Genomic DNA, 18,548 nt, shown 5'->3' on the forward strand with positions numbered 1-18,548 from the left:
AAAAAATATGTAACAGAATATAAATAGAGCAATCTATGCCAGATAATCTTATCTTACAGATAGTAAAATTGGCCACCTAGCACCAGGCCATATAGAATTTGGCTAGGAAGCTTGTAAAAGAGGGGTCAAGAGTAAAGATCTTTGGAAAGAGCTGTTAGTGTGTTGTTTATTTCCCGTCCCTCTGTAGAGAAGAAGAAAGCACTTGCCCCTCTGCCAAACTACCTGTGGGGCTTTAGAGAACTATTCGGAGAGCTTGGCACACTGTCTGACCCCTGGAATTTGTGTAACACAGGAACTGGGAATTCAATCACAACTTAAAATATTTAAAGTCAAGAGAATGTCTGTAGCCATTCCTGATGGCAGAGCTCGGGAAAACAGTGACAGTAAGGGAGATGTACTCATACTATTGGCAAAATAAATGTATATCATCTAACCAGATCTAGATTCCACCAGAAGGAAGCTAGATTTGAGTCACGTTGAATGGGACTCTGCAGGAGGCCCACCTAGCATCGGAGAAGACACCAAGGTGAGCGTCCATGTGTGGCTGACCTCAGACAGAGGCTGAAGCAAAAGTCACCAGCAGCCAGCCAGGGAAGGCATTTTCCACAGGTGACTGGTGGGGAAGGGTTTCCAAAAAACCCACATAAATATTCCATGGCAGATCTGGCACATCTAGGCTTGTGCCCTCATTGAGAACACTAAACAGCCAAGAGATAGTAGCCGCACAAGACAGTTGTCACACGTGAACCCACCTGTCCCTTTCTTTCTTCCTTCCTCCATTAACCCCCAAGACTGGAGGAGCCAAGGGTGAGCGACGGAGAGAATAATGCAAAGGACAGGGATAAAACTGACAAAACATTGACCACATTTGCCTCCCCAAATAAAGGCCTTGAGGTTGTGTCAAGCTCGAGCTGGGAGAGAAAGGGAATTTTAAAGTGGATGAAAGATGTTAGCTTTGATATAAGACCTAAATGGACTTTTAATACCTGAAAAAAATAACACTTTAATTTAGATTTTGACAATAATTTGGAATATGGGAGATGGAAACTTGCATTAAAGTTGTTAAAGCCCTTTTATTATTCAGAAGCATGATAGAAAAAAATTTCAATGTAAATACCTAAGAGTTACTTAATGGAGATATCCAGCAAGCATGTAGCACAAGTTTACAGGAGAGACCTTGGCTGGAGATACAGACTTGTGGATCTTCAGAATGTAGGCTATTAAAGCCTGACAGTGGATGAGATCATTTGGGAAACTGTGAAGCATGAGACAAAGCACGACATGAAAACAGAAATCTAGAAATTTCTGTGTTTCAGGGGAAGCAGGAGGTTGCCTCAAAGGATCAAAAATAAAGAGAAAGTTTCAAGAAGAAAGAAGAAATGAACAATGTAAACAACAATAGCAATATCGGGCAATACTTCGCTCCAGAGCTAAGAGGAGAAAGCCAGCAGGGAAAGAGAAATTGAAGGTCAAGTTGAGAAAAGTATTGAGTCTAGGAAAAGATAACCTAGGATACATTTACCAAGTGGAAGATAATGTTTCTTTTAAAGATTTAGGTGAAATTTAGGGGTCTAGGCGTGAAATTTATTTCCAATAGATCCATAAATTAGTGAGTTTACCTGTAACATCGATCAGTGAGTGGAGTAATAACCAGCCGAGGGGAATTACCCAGATACTCATATCCATATCGTAAGCCAGCATTGATCATCTTTGTTTCTAAATTATTCTCCTAGGATAAATCAGAGAAAATAAAGTTAACTTAAATAACAAAATTTTAAATAATATGAAATCTCGAACTCCTTAATCAGTAACTGTCAAGTTATAAACAACATCTTTTAAAATTCACTTTTCAGGGGTGCCTGGGTGGCTCAGTCATTAAGCGTCTGCCTTCGGCCCAGGTCATGATTCCAGGTCCTGGGATTGAGCCCCGCATCGGGCTCCCTGCTTGGCGGGAAGCCTGCTTCTCCCTCTCCCACTCCCACTGCCTGTATTCCCTCTCTCGCTGTCTCTCTCTCTCTGTCAAATAAATAAATAAAATCTTTAAAAAAATAAAAATAAATAAAATTCACTTTTCAGGGGCACCTGGGTGGCTCAGTCAGTTAAGCATCTGCCTTCGGCTCAGGTCATGATCCCAGAGTCCTGGGATATAGCCCAGAGTCAGGCTCCCTGCTCAGCAGGGAGTCTGCCCCTCCCCCCCACTAGTGCTCTCACTCTCTCAAATGAATAAAAAATCCTTAAAAAAATTCCACTTTTCAGACATCATTAAATTCAGTAGAAGAATTCAATATCTAATTTCCTCAGATAAGTCTGAAGTCACTGGCTTCAATTTTTTCCATAGGTATCTGTGGAAAATATATTTGTTCCTTATCTCTCCTGTATTTTCTTTTCAATTGCTAATGTTTTTATTAAGGTATAATTGACATATAATATTAATTTCAAGTATAAACATAATTACTCAATATTTGTGTATATTATAAAATAATCACAGTAAGTCTAGGTAAGATCTATCATATATAAGTAGTTTTCTTATAATGAGAATTTTAAGATTTACTCTTAGCAACTTTAAAAATGCAATATGGTATTATTAACTATAGTCAACATACAGTGTATTATACATTCCCATGACTTATTTATAACTAGAAGTTTACACCTTTTTACCTTCACCCATTTCTCCCCCCTTCCCACTCTCAGCCTCTGGCAACCACCAATCTGCTCACTGTATTTATGAGCTTGGTTTGTTTTAGGTTGCACATATAAGTGAGATCAGATTGTATTTGTCTTTGTCTGACTTATTTCACTTAGTGTAATGCCCTCAGGGTCAATCCATATTGTTGCAAATGGCAAGATTTCATTTTTTAATGGCTGAATAGTATTCCATTTATACACCACATCTTCTTTATTCATTCACCTGTCAATGAACATTCAGGTTGTTGCTATACCTTAGTTATTGTAAATAATGCTGCAATAAACATGGGGGTGCATATACCTTTTTGAGTATTTTTGTTTTCTTCAGATAATACCCAGAGTGGAATTGTTGGGTCATATGATAGTTCTGTTTTTTTTAATTTTTTGAGGAGACCGCGTCATGTTTTCCATAGTGGCTGCACCAATTTACATTCCCATCAATGGTGCACAATGGTTCCCGTTTTTCCACACCCTTATCAGCATTTGTTATCTTTTGTCTTTTGATAATGCCCGTTCTAATAGGTGTGAGAGGATCTCTCATTGTGGCTTTGATTTGTATTTCCCTGATAAGTGATGATGAGCATCTTTTCATGAACCTGTTAGCCATTGTATGTCTTCTTTGGAATAATGTCTATTCAGATCCTTTGACCATTTTCAAACAGGTAGTTTGTGTTTTTGCTATTGAGTTGTAGGAGTTCTTTATATATTTTAGAGGTTAACCCCTTATCAGATATGATTTACAAGTATTTTCTTCCATTCAGGAAGTTGCCTTTTCATTTTGTTGATGGTTTTCTTTGCTATGTAGCATTTTTTAGTTTGATGTAGTCCCACTTGTTTATTTTTGCTTTTGTTGCTAAATCAAAAAAAAAAAAATCATTGCCAAGACTGAGTTAAGGGGCTTAACATCTATGTTTTCTTCTAGTTTTATGTTTTCAGGTCTTACATTCCTGTCTTTAATCCATTTTGAGTTAATTATTGTGTATTGTGTAAGACAGTGGCCCAGTTTCAGTATTTCCTATGTGGCCATTCAGTTTTCCCAACACTATTTATTGAAGAGACTTTCCTTTCTCCATTGTATATTCTCAGCTCCTTTGTCAAAAGTTATTTGGCATATACACCTGGGTGTACTTCTGAGCTCTCTGTTCTGTTCCATTGATCCATGTGTCTCTTTACGCCAATACCATTCAATTTTGATTACTCTAGCTTTGTAATATAATTTGAAATCAGGGAGCATGATGCCTCCAGCTTTGTTGTTCTTTTTCAAGACTGCTTTGACTATCTGGTGTCTTCTATGGCTGCATACAAATTTTGGGACTGTTTATTTCTGTGAAAAATGCCATTGGAATTTTGACAGGGATTACATTGAATCTGTAGATTGCTTTGGGTAGTAGGAACTTTTTAACAACATTAATTTTCCAATCCACAAGAACAAAGTATCTTGCCATTTATTTGTGTCTTCTTCAATTTCCTTCACAAATGTCTTAGAGTTTTCAGTGTGCAAGTCTTTCACCATCTTGGTTAAGTTTGTTTTTAGGTATTTTATTCTTTTTGATATAAGTGGGGATTGTTTTTTAAAATTTCTCTGATAGTTCATTATTCTCCTATATTTATAATTAATTGTTTGATTTATTTTCACTACAGAGTGGGTATTATCTTATTGCCATTTTACAGATAAGAAAACAGATGCTTACAGACAATAAGTAACTTGCCCAGGTCATACATCTGGTAAGGGAAAGTTCTGGCGTTTGAAATGATTCCACTAACCACTACCTCTCCTATGATTTTCCAGGGGTCTGGTTCTTATCTTTTCTCCTCCCACTCCATACCTTTAAACCTTTCACAGAAGTGAATCTGTTAAGAATTTTTGAGTCCATATCTCCAGACATCCTCAGCAACTTCCTCCCACTCTCAACTGGCCCCACCTTGTCCACTGTACTATTTCTATTCCTCCTGCCTTCCCAGTTGTGACTGCCATCACCACCCATCCAGGTGTCCTCATAAGAGCCTTCCTTCCAGACCATGTTTCCAGTTCTTTCAATTGATCAACAAGAGGAAACTTTCATGATGAAATCACGATAAAAGTCTGTTTTTTTTTTTTTACAATCTTTAGATGTATCAAAAATCTAAAAACACAATTGTAAGCTGCTTAGTTCAGACATTTTACAGATTCAGCAGAATAATGACTCATTTAAAATGAGTAACTTTTTATAATTACTCAATTTGTGAGTGTCTCTATATGAATATGTATTTATATGTAACTATACATTTAAGCATGCATTTGGATATAAAGATACAGTTTTTTGTACAGATGATATATAGTATTTGGCCGCCTTAATCTTCAGTCTGGAGAATGCCTGTTTGGGTACCATCAGCAAAAAATCCTATATTACTCATACTATTTCCCATGCGAGCAAGCAAGCAGAAATTAAAAAGCTATGAACTGAAATTGCCATGTAATAACATTCAGTGATATCACTTACTTGCCAATAGTACCTAAGCTGACTTAACCACTCGAAGTCAGAGTCATCACTAACGTTTTTTTTCACAAGTGATGTGAGGACATCCCTAGCATGGACATCCAGCACCACAAGGGCTCCCAGAGTAACACGATTCTGCTTGGACAATTTGCCACGGACCAAAGTCACAATATCATCAATTTGCATGTTACATTTTTCCAAGTATTGCTCAAGAGCCTGAAAGAAAATAAGATATAAATAATGTGATCAGAATTTTTCTGAACAAAAACATTTTGCACTAGTCTGAATACAGAGTGTTTCTGTACATTTTTTCCCCATATGACACGATTTAAAAATAATCGGTTTTTCTTACTATGAAAGTATTAGGTGAGCAAGGCCAATCTGGCCAGATGCACTGGACACACGTCACGTGGTTTGCGTCTACTCAACATCCTTTCCATTCCTATTTCCACTCCTTCTGTCTGCTCTGTGGTTCTGGTAAGCTGTCCATCACCTTGCCCCATCTCCGTGGCAACAAAGGGTGGGAGAAGGTGTGACCCAACCAGAGCCAATCATGGTTCTTCCCAGGAACTACTATACAGGCAGAGGGAATAAAGGGCTTCTCACTAGGTTTGGTGGACTCAGAGTATGCCAATCGATCGGAAGCCACTGCAAGCCTTCATCCCCACTGCAGAACAAAGCCCGCCAGAGACAAGCGAAGCGGAAAGACGACGCAAGAGAAGCTGCCGCAGCACCGATGCCCTAAGACCCCGGATTCCAGCTGCCTTGCATTCCACCAGTCCTTTCAGGATCGCTATGTAAGCTTCCTGAGCTGGTGAGCAGTGCCAGTTCTGAGAACCAGCCTTGCTTTGCGATCCGTTTTTTTTTTTTTTTTGGTGGGGGTAAATCTAATTAGTAAGTCAAAAAAGAGAAGAGGATTTATGTGAAAAGCAAGTTAGAATCAATGAGAACCGCTATGCTTGAGGGAAGGGTCAGTATGCTCCAGCAGGCTGCTGTGGTTGCATTCTCCACTCTAATAATATTTAATAAACACTGGGCACCAAGGAGTGCATTCATTCCTTCAGGACCAGGTAACAGGTAGTGATGTAACTACAAGTGAGCATTTCCAAGAATGAGAAAAAGTTTAAAGGTTGGGTCTGGAGAATGCAAACTGTTTCTCTAAGGGGCACTTTTCTTAGTCCTTGAACGATTTTATCTTTATTTTTAAGGAGGTCATTTTTTCAAAGGTTTGGCGTTTGAACACTGTTGCCTTCATATTATTTACATGATCGATTACTATTAATTCTCTTCGTAAGCAGTGAAAGATAAACTTCTGTCCCACCCATGTTTCAATAGACATAAGTGTTTAAATTCTTGGAGCCAAATAGTGAATGTATGTATGTTAAACATATAAATTAGTAAGAACCAATTTGGTCCTAAGAACATAAGCCACACCAGTGGGTGCATCCCAGTTTTCTCATCAGTAAAAGTGAGGATCATGTGAGCCTCACTGGTGCTCACATTCTATAGTTCAATACAAAACATAAAATAAAAATTTAATGTTTAGACCTGACAGTACAAATTATATGTCCATAAGAATTTATTACTACACCACAGTAGCAGAATGTAAAGCAGACTTAGAGCGAAAATTTAACTTCAAACTGTGATAAACTGAGTTCTTTAGGAACAATATTATATGAATCAATGATAATACATATTAGAGAGATAGGGAAAAAATCATGGTATTGATAGCATTTTGTTACATTTTCTTCCTTGTAAACCATTCTGCACAGTGAGCTAATGAATCTAAAAGGTAACTACTATTATATTCTGCCAAAATAAACCCTATCTGAAATCAAATTTTATCATACCTAGATCCTTCTACATATGTAATGATACAATGACTGAAAATCACATCAATATTTGCAATACCCTTAGCTCTGTGACAGCAGTGATTCTTTCATTTATTTTACAGTCCCTGTAATGCCTCACGCAGACTAGTTCCACAATCACCATTCGCTGAATAAATAAATTGAACAGGTCTTCTGGGAGCATGACAGTATAACATATAAGGCTTTTGTAACATCAAGCTCTTGATTGTGGAACTAGACAAGAGTCTTCTGCTGCTCCACCAAGGTCATCAGTTTCAAATGTGAACCACACATTAATTAGGGGAAAAAATGATCAACACATACAATACTAAAACATATGCTAGCCTCTCATGATAAAACTACATGTTAAATTTTTAAAACACCATCAGTGCTATAGAATACTAAAACATGCGCTAGCCTCTCATGATGCTGCCACAGAACTTGAAAGGCCTAAACATGGATGAAAGACAAACGGGCACAGGGTACACAGCTAGGGACCAAGGGCATAATGAAACAGGGTAGTCGCAAGCAGATGAACAAGAATTAATTTTTAAGGACACATACAAAGCTTAATTTCATATCATGAAACTTAGCTATGAAAGCACCATAAAATGCAACAGAAGAGTGCAGTCTGGCAAGCAACAATAACATAGGTGTAACTTGCTAAGTCTTGCTAAGCTACGGTTTTAGAGGACTTTGAGTCTACGACAGCTGAATCACCCTCAGGTAGCATGGGTTCTCATTTTGCCTTTCTCTGTGAATGGCTCCATACCTGCAGCATATAACATGAGCAGAAAAAAAAACTGAATAGACTGATAAATGAGTCAATAAATAACTCAATCTCAGTATTGTGGATACTGCTGTAAACAAAACAAAACCCCTCTTTGTATCTGTATGCAATATGGTAAGAACTCCAGGCAGGTAGTTTTGAGCAGAGGACACATGGACATGGGAGTGACCTAAATTGCATGTCGCTTGAGATTCAAATTATGCTTGGGAGATAACTGGAAGCATGAAAAAGATATAGTTTACATTTAATGCTAGATGTCAACTCCACCATTTGCAGCTTGCTTGGAGTGAGACCAAAGACTTGACAGAGGAATAGAGATTTGATAAACACCACATTTAAACTGAAGAAATGTGGAAGATGCTTACAAATTTGTCTTAACTGCTCACATTTGCTTCTTTGTTCCCTGCAGACTATGTCGCCAGTGGAGAGTGATGAAGTTGGTATCATGGTTTGGGGAGCTGACCAGTAAGCAAGGAGGGAGACCCAGGAGGCTACACTGGTGATGGAGGAAACCCCTGTGTGGGGAGGTTGACGGGTGGTAGCTTAAAAGTAAAGAGAAAAAAATTCTCTAGACCCACTGAACAAAAAGAAAAATGCGTATAGGGCTAGAAGCCAAGAGCCCAGAAGTAACTCCAAGAGCTTACGCCTGTGAGGGAAACCCCTATTCCCCCATGCCCTGTGTTCCAGGAAGACAGACTTTTTCCGGGAAAACCCTGACTTCCTGCCCTATGCCCTCATCCCTTTCCACAGAAAAGAAATAAATGACCTGTTGGTAAGTTTGACAGAACTAAGCATGTGTCACTCAGCTCCTTCCTCTATGGGATCTGCCTGCTTACAGAGAATATTAGTCTCTCTCAAACCTCAACACTATCAGCATTCAATAGTACCTTAAAGACAATAATACCAAACTCCATGTCAAAAATATATTTAAAATTCATGATTTTAAACAAAAGATCTATGACTACTACATTCCAATTGGTCCATTGGTCAACTTGTATTCCTATCTCAAGGATAAGAATGTTGTATTAAATATGGTTTCTGTTGTTAATTACTAACAGCAATCCAATTAATATTATTAAATTAGTATGCCTAATATATTACAATATTTAAAATTAAGTATCACTCAAGATATCAAAATATCTTAATGCATTTAAAATCAATGCATTAAGAATAAAAATGAAAATAGTCAAAATAATTCAACCAATATTTTGTCTTCATAGGGTGGTTTTACTCAAGGTATAAAAGAGAGTTATGTTATTTTTCCTTCTAATCTTTCTGACTTTAGGAAGTTTCTTAGTTCTATTACCATTCTATTTTTAAAGGTACAAAAAATGTATGTAATAACAGAATTGAGGCTCAAGTACCCTTTTAAGGGTTTTAAGAGGATTGTCTTTATTTTGTTTTTTATAATTAGTGTATTCCTGCAATAGCACTAGTTGAAAAAATGCTGAGAAACCTGGGGGTAATAAAGCTTACCTCTTGTCCCGTTGAAATAGCTGTTTGTACTTCCATCGTCCAAAAGATTTGAGATACACAGAGCACTGTCTGTCCTGGCCAATCTCTCACCCAGTTAATTCGCATATCTTGTGTATAGGCAAGGATTGCAGCTCTGATTACCTAATTGGAAAAAAAAAATGCTAAAGATCGTTTCACAGTTTACTTGAATGAGCTATACAATGAGGAGCTAACCTCCTAAATGGATTAATTCATACTGTTCAACTTTTTACATCTTAGCCAATTATGAAGATTCAAAGCATTGGTGAGACTATTTAAATTCAAGTTTATCCATATGCCTGTGAGCAAAAAAATACATTACATAGCATTTTATTTTGTTGATATGTGATCAATTTGTGTGAACCACATTACATCAAATATTCATTTGACCAGTTGTAGCCACAGATATCCTAGATACATTTAGATGGATCAAGCACAAGCAATTTTATTGTGAAATATAAATTTAAGCCATTCCAAAATGAGATCTGTCAAATTCCATAGACAATAATTTTCTTTGAAATTCATCAGCTCCCCATTCAGCCATGGGCTCATGGTACACATGCACACTCAGGCAAACCACACAACTCCTCTCAAGTTCCTCTTGTGTTTCCAGAGTTCACTTCTTCTCAGTCTGTAGATAGATGCCCAAGGCAATGATGACAAGCACAGGTGTATAATTCATTTATGGAGAGTTAAGTACCAGGAAAGTCAGGAAGTCTTATTTATGCTCTTTGCTACATGTTTTATGTCAAATTCATGTACTTCTCCTCCATACGTTTTCAGTGGATTGACATATCCACTTTTTCCACCAGCCATCAGTGAGAAACATTCTAATCTTTTATATGTATCAACCAAAAATAGTAATGTTGCCTGTGAGGTGATACCCACTTTAATGTTTGATTTCAGAAAAGACTGTCAAAATTAGATTTTTCTGAGAAATACATAAAGGATGTATGAACCTTTCTGGATTTCTAGTCTAGCTAGATATTTATGGAGCTGAACAGAGATGAAGAGCAGTGTTGGCTATTGATAACAAAGGAAATTTCAAAGGCCAGAAGGAGCCACAGAAAGGGCAGGTGAAAATGAGAACTGAGAGATGGGAGGAACACAGAAAATAGAAGGTACGGTACAGAAATGTCAGAATAGAGTAAATACATGTTCTAGAAGGACAGTGTGGAAAGAACAAGAAAGAGGAAGACATTAAAATCTAAATCGCAATTTCTACATAGTTGGATGAGGAGAAATATGATTATGAAAAGTTGATTATTGTATGTACAATATATGTGTGCCATATGTAAATATATGTGTATATATAGATATATAAATTTATATATATTTTGGAAGTGACATACACATGATAATCTAGTAAGATAAAGGAGCAAACATGCCAAGAACATGACTTTTTTATTATTTACAAATGACCCCACTTAATTTAGGCATGCAATAGTCTTTCAAGCATACAAATGCATACAGTAAAACATAGTAACACACAAATCTCTATTTGTAGTACTTTATATTGCATTTGAGTAACACATTTCAGTAACACAAACTTACACATAAACATTTGGGGAAGATTATTTCCTACACAATTCCTTGCCATTCCATCAAAATACTCTGAAATGGCAACCAAGATACCTTCTCTAAGCACTTTGACAAAAAAAATTTTTTTAAATAGTTGTAATAGTATTAGACAGGTCTAAAACAATGAGTTATCACTGTATATATCAATTAACAAACCATATAACCAAGGCTGCTAAGTAGTGGTCAAAGTGGATTCATTTCCATCACTTACAACTACATAAATGGGAATCTTATTTGTCAATATGTATCAAGGCCTATGAAATCTCATCTTTTTGACCTAGTGATCCTACAAATAAGAAGTTATCATAAGAAATAATTCAATCAGAGAAACCAGCTATATCTAGATGGATATTTAATCCACTATAGGGAGAAATGAAAAACTGTCCAAATGACTTTACATCTACTTAAAAACTATTATGAAGCAGATATTAAAACTATATTTAAGAAGAGAAAGCAGCACTGAGACACATGATATTCACTGAACATTTAGATTCTAATGAATTTTTTTAATAATGTGTGAGAGAATCTGAAAAATCAATGAAAAGTGTTGTTGATTAGGACATCATGCCATATTTCCTTCTCATTCCTGCTCTCATGATCCCCAACTCAATCATGATCTTTTTCTTGATGAAGAACTTGAATGCTAAGTCCACATTATAGTAAAAAAATGAATTTAAGTGCTCAATTAATCTATATTGTTGCCATGACTTGAAATTTTCTACTAATAAATATAATTACAAATGACTGAGTTGATGTTTTATGAGATATGGAAAATATGAAGTGACTGTTATAGGAAGTATTTGTGATTTTCTAACATTTTGGTACATTTTTTGTATATTCACGGAACAAAAACATTCACTATAGAAACATAAATGTCAAAGAGATTGATGTGAAACTGTAGAGAAATGCATCCAAGGCAAGACTAAATATAGACTCTGTAGAACAAGGTGTGTTTAATTAATGATGAAAGAACTAGCATGTGGCTGCAAGAAATGGGACTGAAGACTAAAACCCAAGTTTTCTATGGTATCGATGGTATTTTGTCCCACTTTTCAAGCGAGTCCCATGAAATTAATTTCATAGACCATATATTTGTCTTTAAGCTACCTATTACAATTGAACTGGTAATTCATGACTCAATTTCTGTCTAAAGAAAACAGTGCATTTATTAGTGATACATTTTTTTATATAATCTCTACCCCCAACATGGGGCTCAAACTCAGGTCCCCAAGAGCCAGAGTCACATGGTTTGCCAACTGAGACACGGGTGCCCCCAGTGCTACATTAATATTCTACATCTTTACTAGAAAAAATGATAAACACACCCAAGTACCTTGTGGATGGATTTAATCATGACTCTCTCTAACTCAACCAACCACTTCTCCACTTGACCTCTGGCTTTGGCCGTTGAAATGGTCTCTGTGAGTTCCACAACCTCTCCTTCACTACTCTTCATGTGAGTAATGTCTAACATTTCTGTAAATTCTACTTTTGCAATTCCTTCAAAACATTTCTTCAAGTGAGGTTGCACCCTGTCAGGGGAAAAATGTTTAAGAGAATTGATCAAAGTAAAGCAATTCCTTAACTCTCGGGGTTCATTGTATACCAATCTTCATCCACAATTTATAAATGTGCATTATGTGTTAGGCCCCTACTCAGTGCTGCTGGGGATGAAACACTGAGGGGGAACAAAAGACATGATCCTTGCCTGTATGGGTTACACAGTCCAGTAGGAGGTCATCATTGATTGAATAATCACAAAAAGATCTGTCAAACTATAATTATAATAAGAGATACAGAGGAGACACCCATGAGGCTTTGTTTCCAACACAATGAATTGAAAGATGTTAAAAGTAACATAAGGAGCAAATCAATCTTGACTAATAGATCATACACTAATTGGAAGAATCTTCAAATGCACAAAACTAGCTTTTTCAACTGGGATCTTCAGAGACTGCTTACAAATCATGAAGAAAGTTCAGCACTCTACGTACTTCACAATTCGCTAAATCAACTGCTTTGAAGCTTTTCAACTAGAGTCATTGTAACATAGATGGGAGGGGCTGAAGCCCTCATTTTTGGCACATTACCAATAACCAATAGAACTCATCTTTCAATAGGCAATAAAGAAGCAGAATGTAAAAGTTCAGATGGAAATCTGAGCCTAAATTTATCTTTTTGTCTGGATTACTTGTCTCCTACTTTGAAAGCACAAGGCACAAAACTAACAAATTTAGTAAATATCCACTCACTGTCCGCTATATACTAGACTTACACATTCTTCTAAGGAATTGGGAATCAGCACTGGAAAAAAAAGTAAAAAATCTCAGCCATCATGAAGCTTATATTCTGCTAGAGGAAATCAGACAGTAAACAAATAAGTACATTATAGAGTATGCCCAGATGATAAAAAAGATGCCAAAGGAAAAGAGGGCAGAGAAGATAATCCAGGAAAGGTGGCTAGGGAGGGCTGGAACGGTTGCCACTAAATATAGCGGTCAGGGAAAGTCTTCCTGAGGGGCAGATGTTTGAGCAGGTTTCCACAAAAATCTAGAGGAGGTAAAAGAAGTCATGGATATTTAGATAAGGAGAATCTTACGCAAAGAGGACAGTACACCAAGGGAGGAGTCTGCCCCTTTTATAGTGGAATTGGAAAAACTATAACAGAATGAACAAGAAAACAGAGGGAGATAAATAGGAAGGATAATGAAAGACCACCTGCATGGGTCATTGCAAGCCACTGTAAGAGTAATGTGTTCTGAAAAATCTGTAAGAGAAAATAGATAAAGTATAAAATCCTCCCCAAGATGCATCACATTTGGAAAAATATCTTTCAATGATATTATGTTTTTAATAATTACATTGATTACTGATAATATTTAGAATATTTTTGAACATAATTATACACATTTACATTCTGCCTTATTTTAAAAAATTAAATTTAAGCAGATAAATTTAGCCATGTGTTATATATGTAAGTTACTTACCTAGTGGGATCTTTAGTCTCAGACAGTATCTCAAGAAGTTCATCATTAGACAAGAAAAAGAATCTGGGGAAGAAAAGACGTTTCTTTTCCAAATATTCATTAAGTCCTTTAAGAATGAGTTCCAAAAGTTCATTTGATTTTTTCAGCCTTTCCAGCATTCTCTCAACAGTTACAACTTGTAGAACATGTTTGTCCTAAAAATTAAAAACACCCAACTCAAAAATATTAGGTACTAGCTTTATTTGTATTCATATTATATCTGAGATCATATGTTTTTAATTGAACAAAGGTTAACCAAAACTTAAGTGAATATTTTTTAAAAGTAGTCTCGCATATTCTAGATCTAACTAGCCTTTTTAATTAGTAAGAGTCATGTTGACTTGAACCATAGTGATAATGCTCAAGTTTCTCACTCTAAGTTGGAAAGTGTGAGGAAAAAAAAATGAGCATGAGTGAGAGAAGGAGAAGACAGGAAGGGAAGGAAGGGGAGGGGAGGAGGGCGTAGAGAAGGAAAGTGGGAAGGAGGGTGAGTAGGAGGGTAAGCACCCATCCACAGGGCTTGGGGCAAGAACAGGAGACTCACAGGAAGGATGGGGGAAACAAAATGACAGTATGAGATACGTTTGTTTTTTATTCTTTGGGAAAAAGTATTCTAAGATGATAAATCATCATTATTTCAGATATTGTTATCAGTAATAAAATAACACAATCCCTGTTTTATAACTGTAGATAAAAATGTAAGCGTTTGGGGGTGAAGAAAGGAGTTTTTGGTAAAAATCTTACATTGCAACAAAAGGTTTTTGGCACTACACCGTAACACTGCTTGCTGAAGGACTTAAGTTCCAGCTGTCTTCTTCCTGAACTCTCTAGAAGCTAAGACTGTTCTACCGTTAAGGCATGGATTTCAGAACATTTTATCACAGAAAAGTGCCACTGTGAGCTGTTTGGTTTAAAGTTTTTCAAACACGGTCAACTATTTAAAAGAGCTTTCTTTTATGCTGTGGGATGCAAGATAAGAACTAGAACCAAAAGGTGGTCTTAAGAACTGATATTTTTGAAAAGTAAATAGTTTCTTGATTTATCAAAATATCCATATAAATAACCACTGGGTTTATGAAAATCTTTAGGAACACATTTTTAAAATACAATCTAGATATCATTGAAATAAAATTCTTTTTACTTCTTTTTCTTTAACACCTGATTGATGTCATCTAGGTCTAGTGTTGGTCTTTTAATTCCAAACTCAGGGATCACCAATGACAAAATGACAAATAAAAAAGTTCTTTACTAAGTAAGCATCAATATGTTAGGAAAAGGGCTAAAACACATTGGAGATATTAATCTCCAGACCAAATAATAGTGAGAAGACACTAGTGTATTTATTAATATAAGTAACAGGGCATTGTAGAAAATTTATAGATATTAAGAGAAGGTAGTTAAAAAAATTAAACATGGAATTTCAAGATTAAATTATTTAGCTTCCTTGTGGCATTCAGCCATAACTAAGAAATCAACCAAAAATGTCAGTTGTAAATTGTTTTACACAGAAATTTTATACTCCTGCAGGACTCTCTAAAATGTTTTTGTTAATATACTTGGAATGCAGCTGAAAGAGAAGGTACACTTTCCTGCTTTGTTTTGAATTTTAACAATGTAACTTGGAAACATAGCAATTTAATCAAATAATATAATTATCATTAATACCTGTTTTCTCAATAAAACAGGTTCACATGAAATACGTAACATATCATTTTATTCTCTTCAAAGAGATAAATTTAAAAAGACATTTTCTTTCCTAACAGTTTTATGTTTAAATAAACATTTTTTTTAAAAACGCATGTAAAAGGAAGCATGACAAAGACTCAGGTCATAATTTAAATGTGCAATTCATCCAATAAAGAAAGGATAGAGGAGTACTCCGGTACTCCTAAATCCCAAAACCAAAATGATGTTCTCAGAGTGCCACCTTCTGGTAACATATGCTTTTCCTTGTTAGAAAAAAAATAAACCAAAAAACCTGAACAGTTGCTAATAAATGTGAAAAATTCCTTTCACAAATTAACAATATTTGTTTCATTCTCAGCCAAAGAATTTATTGCAATATTGCTATCTTGGATCTAAGTTTCGAAAGCTAAAGAAAAATTCAGCTATTTAAAACAACAGGTCATGTTTCTCTCCCTAAATATTATAATTACAAAAGAAATACCTCTGGAAGCACTTAACATTTAAGTAAAAATTTTTATTGGATTCCTGAGGTCAAACCTATTTAGACAGATTAGCCCAATGACTGAGAAGAATGTGGAGCTCTAAATGAACAAAGGCAATAATCTATGTACCTTTGTATGTGGACTTAAGAAAAAATAAATAAAAGTAATCATCTCATGCCTGGAAACTAAAGTACCTTCACTTTCTTCCTGTGAGAAGGGGACCATAACAAAGACTGCATCAGATAAAGGAAAGCGTAGACCTGGTTCCTAAATCCCAAGGCTACTTATTACCTGTGTGACCTTGGGTCATTTACTTAAATGGAGTCTCTGTTTTCTTATCTTTAAAATGGGAATAAGAACCCTCTTCCAAAGTTGTTATGAGGACCAAACTAGATAAAACATTTGAAGAATCTAATACAGTATAAGCATAAGAAGCACATATACCTGTAACTACCCTTTATTTTCTCTTCCATCTCTGTCAAAGAGACAGACAGAAAGATGCTCCTGGGGGTGGGGCGGGGTGGGGCGGGGTGGGGCAGGGTGGGTGGATGGAAGGAATGAGGAGTTACTTCGCTCCCTCAGTTTCACAGAGTTAAAATGAACAGTTTATAATCTGCCACTCTTCAGGGAAGCTATTTAACTTTGTAAAATAAAATTGGCTTTAAGTCCCTTTAAGTAGTGCTATAAAATCTTGCTCTGCAGAAGGCATTCCATCAGTATTTGTTGAACGCTTGAGCAAACACAGGATGAGGCAAGCGTGTAGACACACAGAACAACCCAAGGAAAGTACAAGCCTCCATCGTGCACCAGGATGGAACTTATGAGCTGTGTTCTCAGGACATAACAATAGATGTTCTAATAGGAAACTACTAGAAATTTGAAATTTAGTATGACTCCCTTGACACTTGAATTACTTTCTGTCTCCTGGAGGGGAAGAAAAGGATTAACTGTCATATACACATATATATGTATATATTCATATACATATATATGTGTATATATATATATATATATGTTTGGTTAAAGGAATAATTCTATAAATTGTATGGGCTTCTTTTGCTTCACAAGTATCACTACTCTCAGCAGCTCAAGTGACAATCTACTGGGTGATTTACATTTTTAAACCAAATCCCTGTGATATCAGGGGCCTGAAACTTGCATTTGGGTATAAAGAGAAAGCATTCTAATTACTGCTGCCAGGAAGCTTCACAGAAAGCAGAGTTTCACACACTTAATGGAATTAAGCTCAAGCCAGTTTAGTAAACTTCCACAACCATAAACTTCCTAATCAGAAATCCCTGGACAACAGAAAACTTGTAAGATACTCATTAAACCTTTTAAGCACTAAGAGAGAAAATGTGGATTCACAGAATGGACCTTGGGATACATTGTCTTGCATATCTTTCAGGTTTCTGTCAAGGCTTCTGGCAAAGGAGGCTCAGCGGTATGAGGGTCAGACTACCTAGAGTCAATCAAACCAATCCAAATGTCCCCATTTCCAGTTCTCACCATCCTATTTTTCCCGGTAAGTAATCTACCTTTCACATAACAGATCTGGCAAGGCTCCAAATTAAATTACATTATAATTCGCCAACCCACTGAATCAGACTCTATTGCTTATTTTTGGCTATGTCAAACTTGGAGCGAGGAGAAATAAGAGGCTCTTTGAGAGCAGTCACAGAAGCTCCTTAGTCTTCTGACCATGCTTTGAGTAGAGTTTTAAATTCTGAATTAAGCTGTATCATTCTTTAATTTCTCCAGTGCTTTTAAAAGAATTCAGCCCATCTCAAATTCCTACCATACTGACTGATTCCAGCAGCCACTTGGTCCACCAAAGCATTATCTATAAAATAGGCTCTTCATTCCAGGAGACCCAGAGCATGATTTAAGTGATTTTTGTACTGCATGCCAGGAACCACCAGGGCTCCATCTTCAAACGGTAACTAGATTTTCACCATCCTAAAACCTAGCTGGGTCCTATAAACAATCCTAGTTCCATCTTTGAGGTGTTCACACATTTATTCAGAATTCAGCACAGAATAGAATCCTTCTAGGTACATTAAGCAATAAAAGATACTTAATGTAGGGAATGAAGCGATTACAAAAATCATCAGAAGGGGCTCCTGGGTGGCTCAGTTGGTTAGGCGACTGCCTTCGGCTCAGGTCATGATCCCGGAGTCCCGGGATCAAGTCCCGCAACGGGCTCCCTGCTCGGCGAGGAGCCTGCTTCTCCCTCTGACCCTCCCCCCTCTCGTGTACTCTCTCTCTCTCTTATTCTTGCTCTCTCAAATAAATAGATAAATCTTTAAAAAAAAATCATCAGAAGGTCTGGGGGAGCACATTTCAGGAGAGACTCCTGAAACACTGTGGAGCTGACCTTCTGGGAGTGTTTCTACCCCTGCCCCAATCATGACAGGATATCTCCATGAGCACTACTGCATTCAAGGACACACTATAGTGACTGTGAATCTAGGGCT

The 18,548-nt window shown here is 36.6% G+C and overlaps 1 protein-coding gene across 3 annotated transcripts in view; it reads right to left on the minus strand.

Moving 5' to 3' along the window:
* DNAH7 (dynein axonemal heavy chain 7) overlaps positions 1-18,548 on the minus strand; it is a 279,675-nt gene that overhangs the window by 184,565 nt on the left and 76,562 nt on the right. For all 3 annotated transcript variants that reach the window (XM_027588500.2, XM_027588499.2, XM_027588498.2), the window contains exons 20-24: positions 13,865-14,058; positions 12,211-12,409; positions 9,279-9,419; positions 5,166-5,378; positions 1,620-1,729 (exon numbers count right to left, since the gene is read on the minus strand). In XM_027588500.2, the coding sequence (XP_027444301.2) occupies positions 1,620-1,729; positions 5,166-5,378; positions 9,279-9,419; positions 12,211-12,409; positions 13,865-14,058 (857 nt within the window). The remainder of the gene's footprint in view (positions 1-1,619; positions 1,730-5,165; positions 5,379-9,278; positions 9,420-12,210; positions 12,410-13,864; positions 14,059-18,548) is intronic.

Source organism: Zalophus californianus, chromosome 3 (assembly GCF_009762305.2).
Source record: "Zalophus californianus isolate mZalCal1 chromosome 3, mZalCal1.pri.v2, whole genome shotgun sequence".
In the NCBI taxonomy this organism is placed as follows: Eukaryota; Metazoa; Chordata; class Mammalia; order Carnivora; family Otariidae; genus Zalophus; species Zalophus californianus.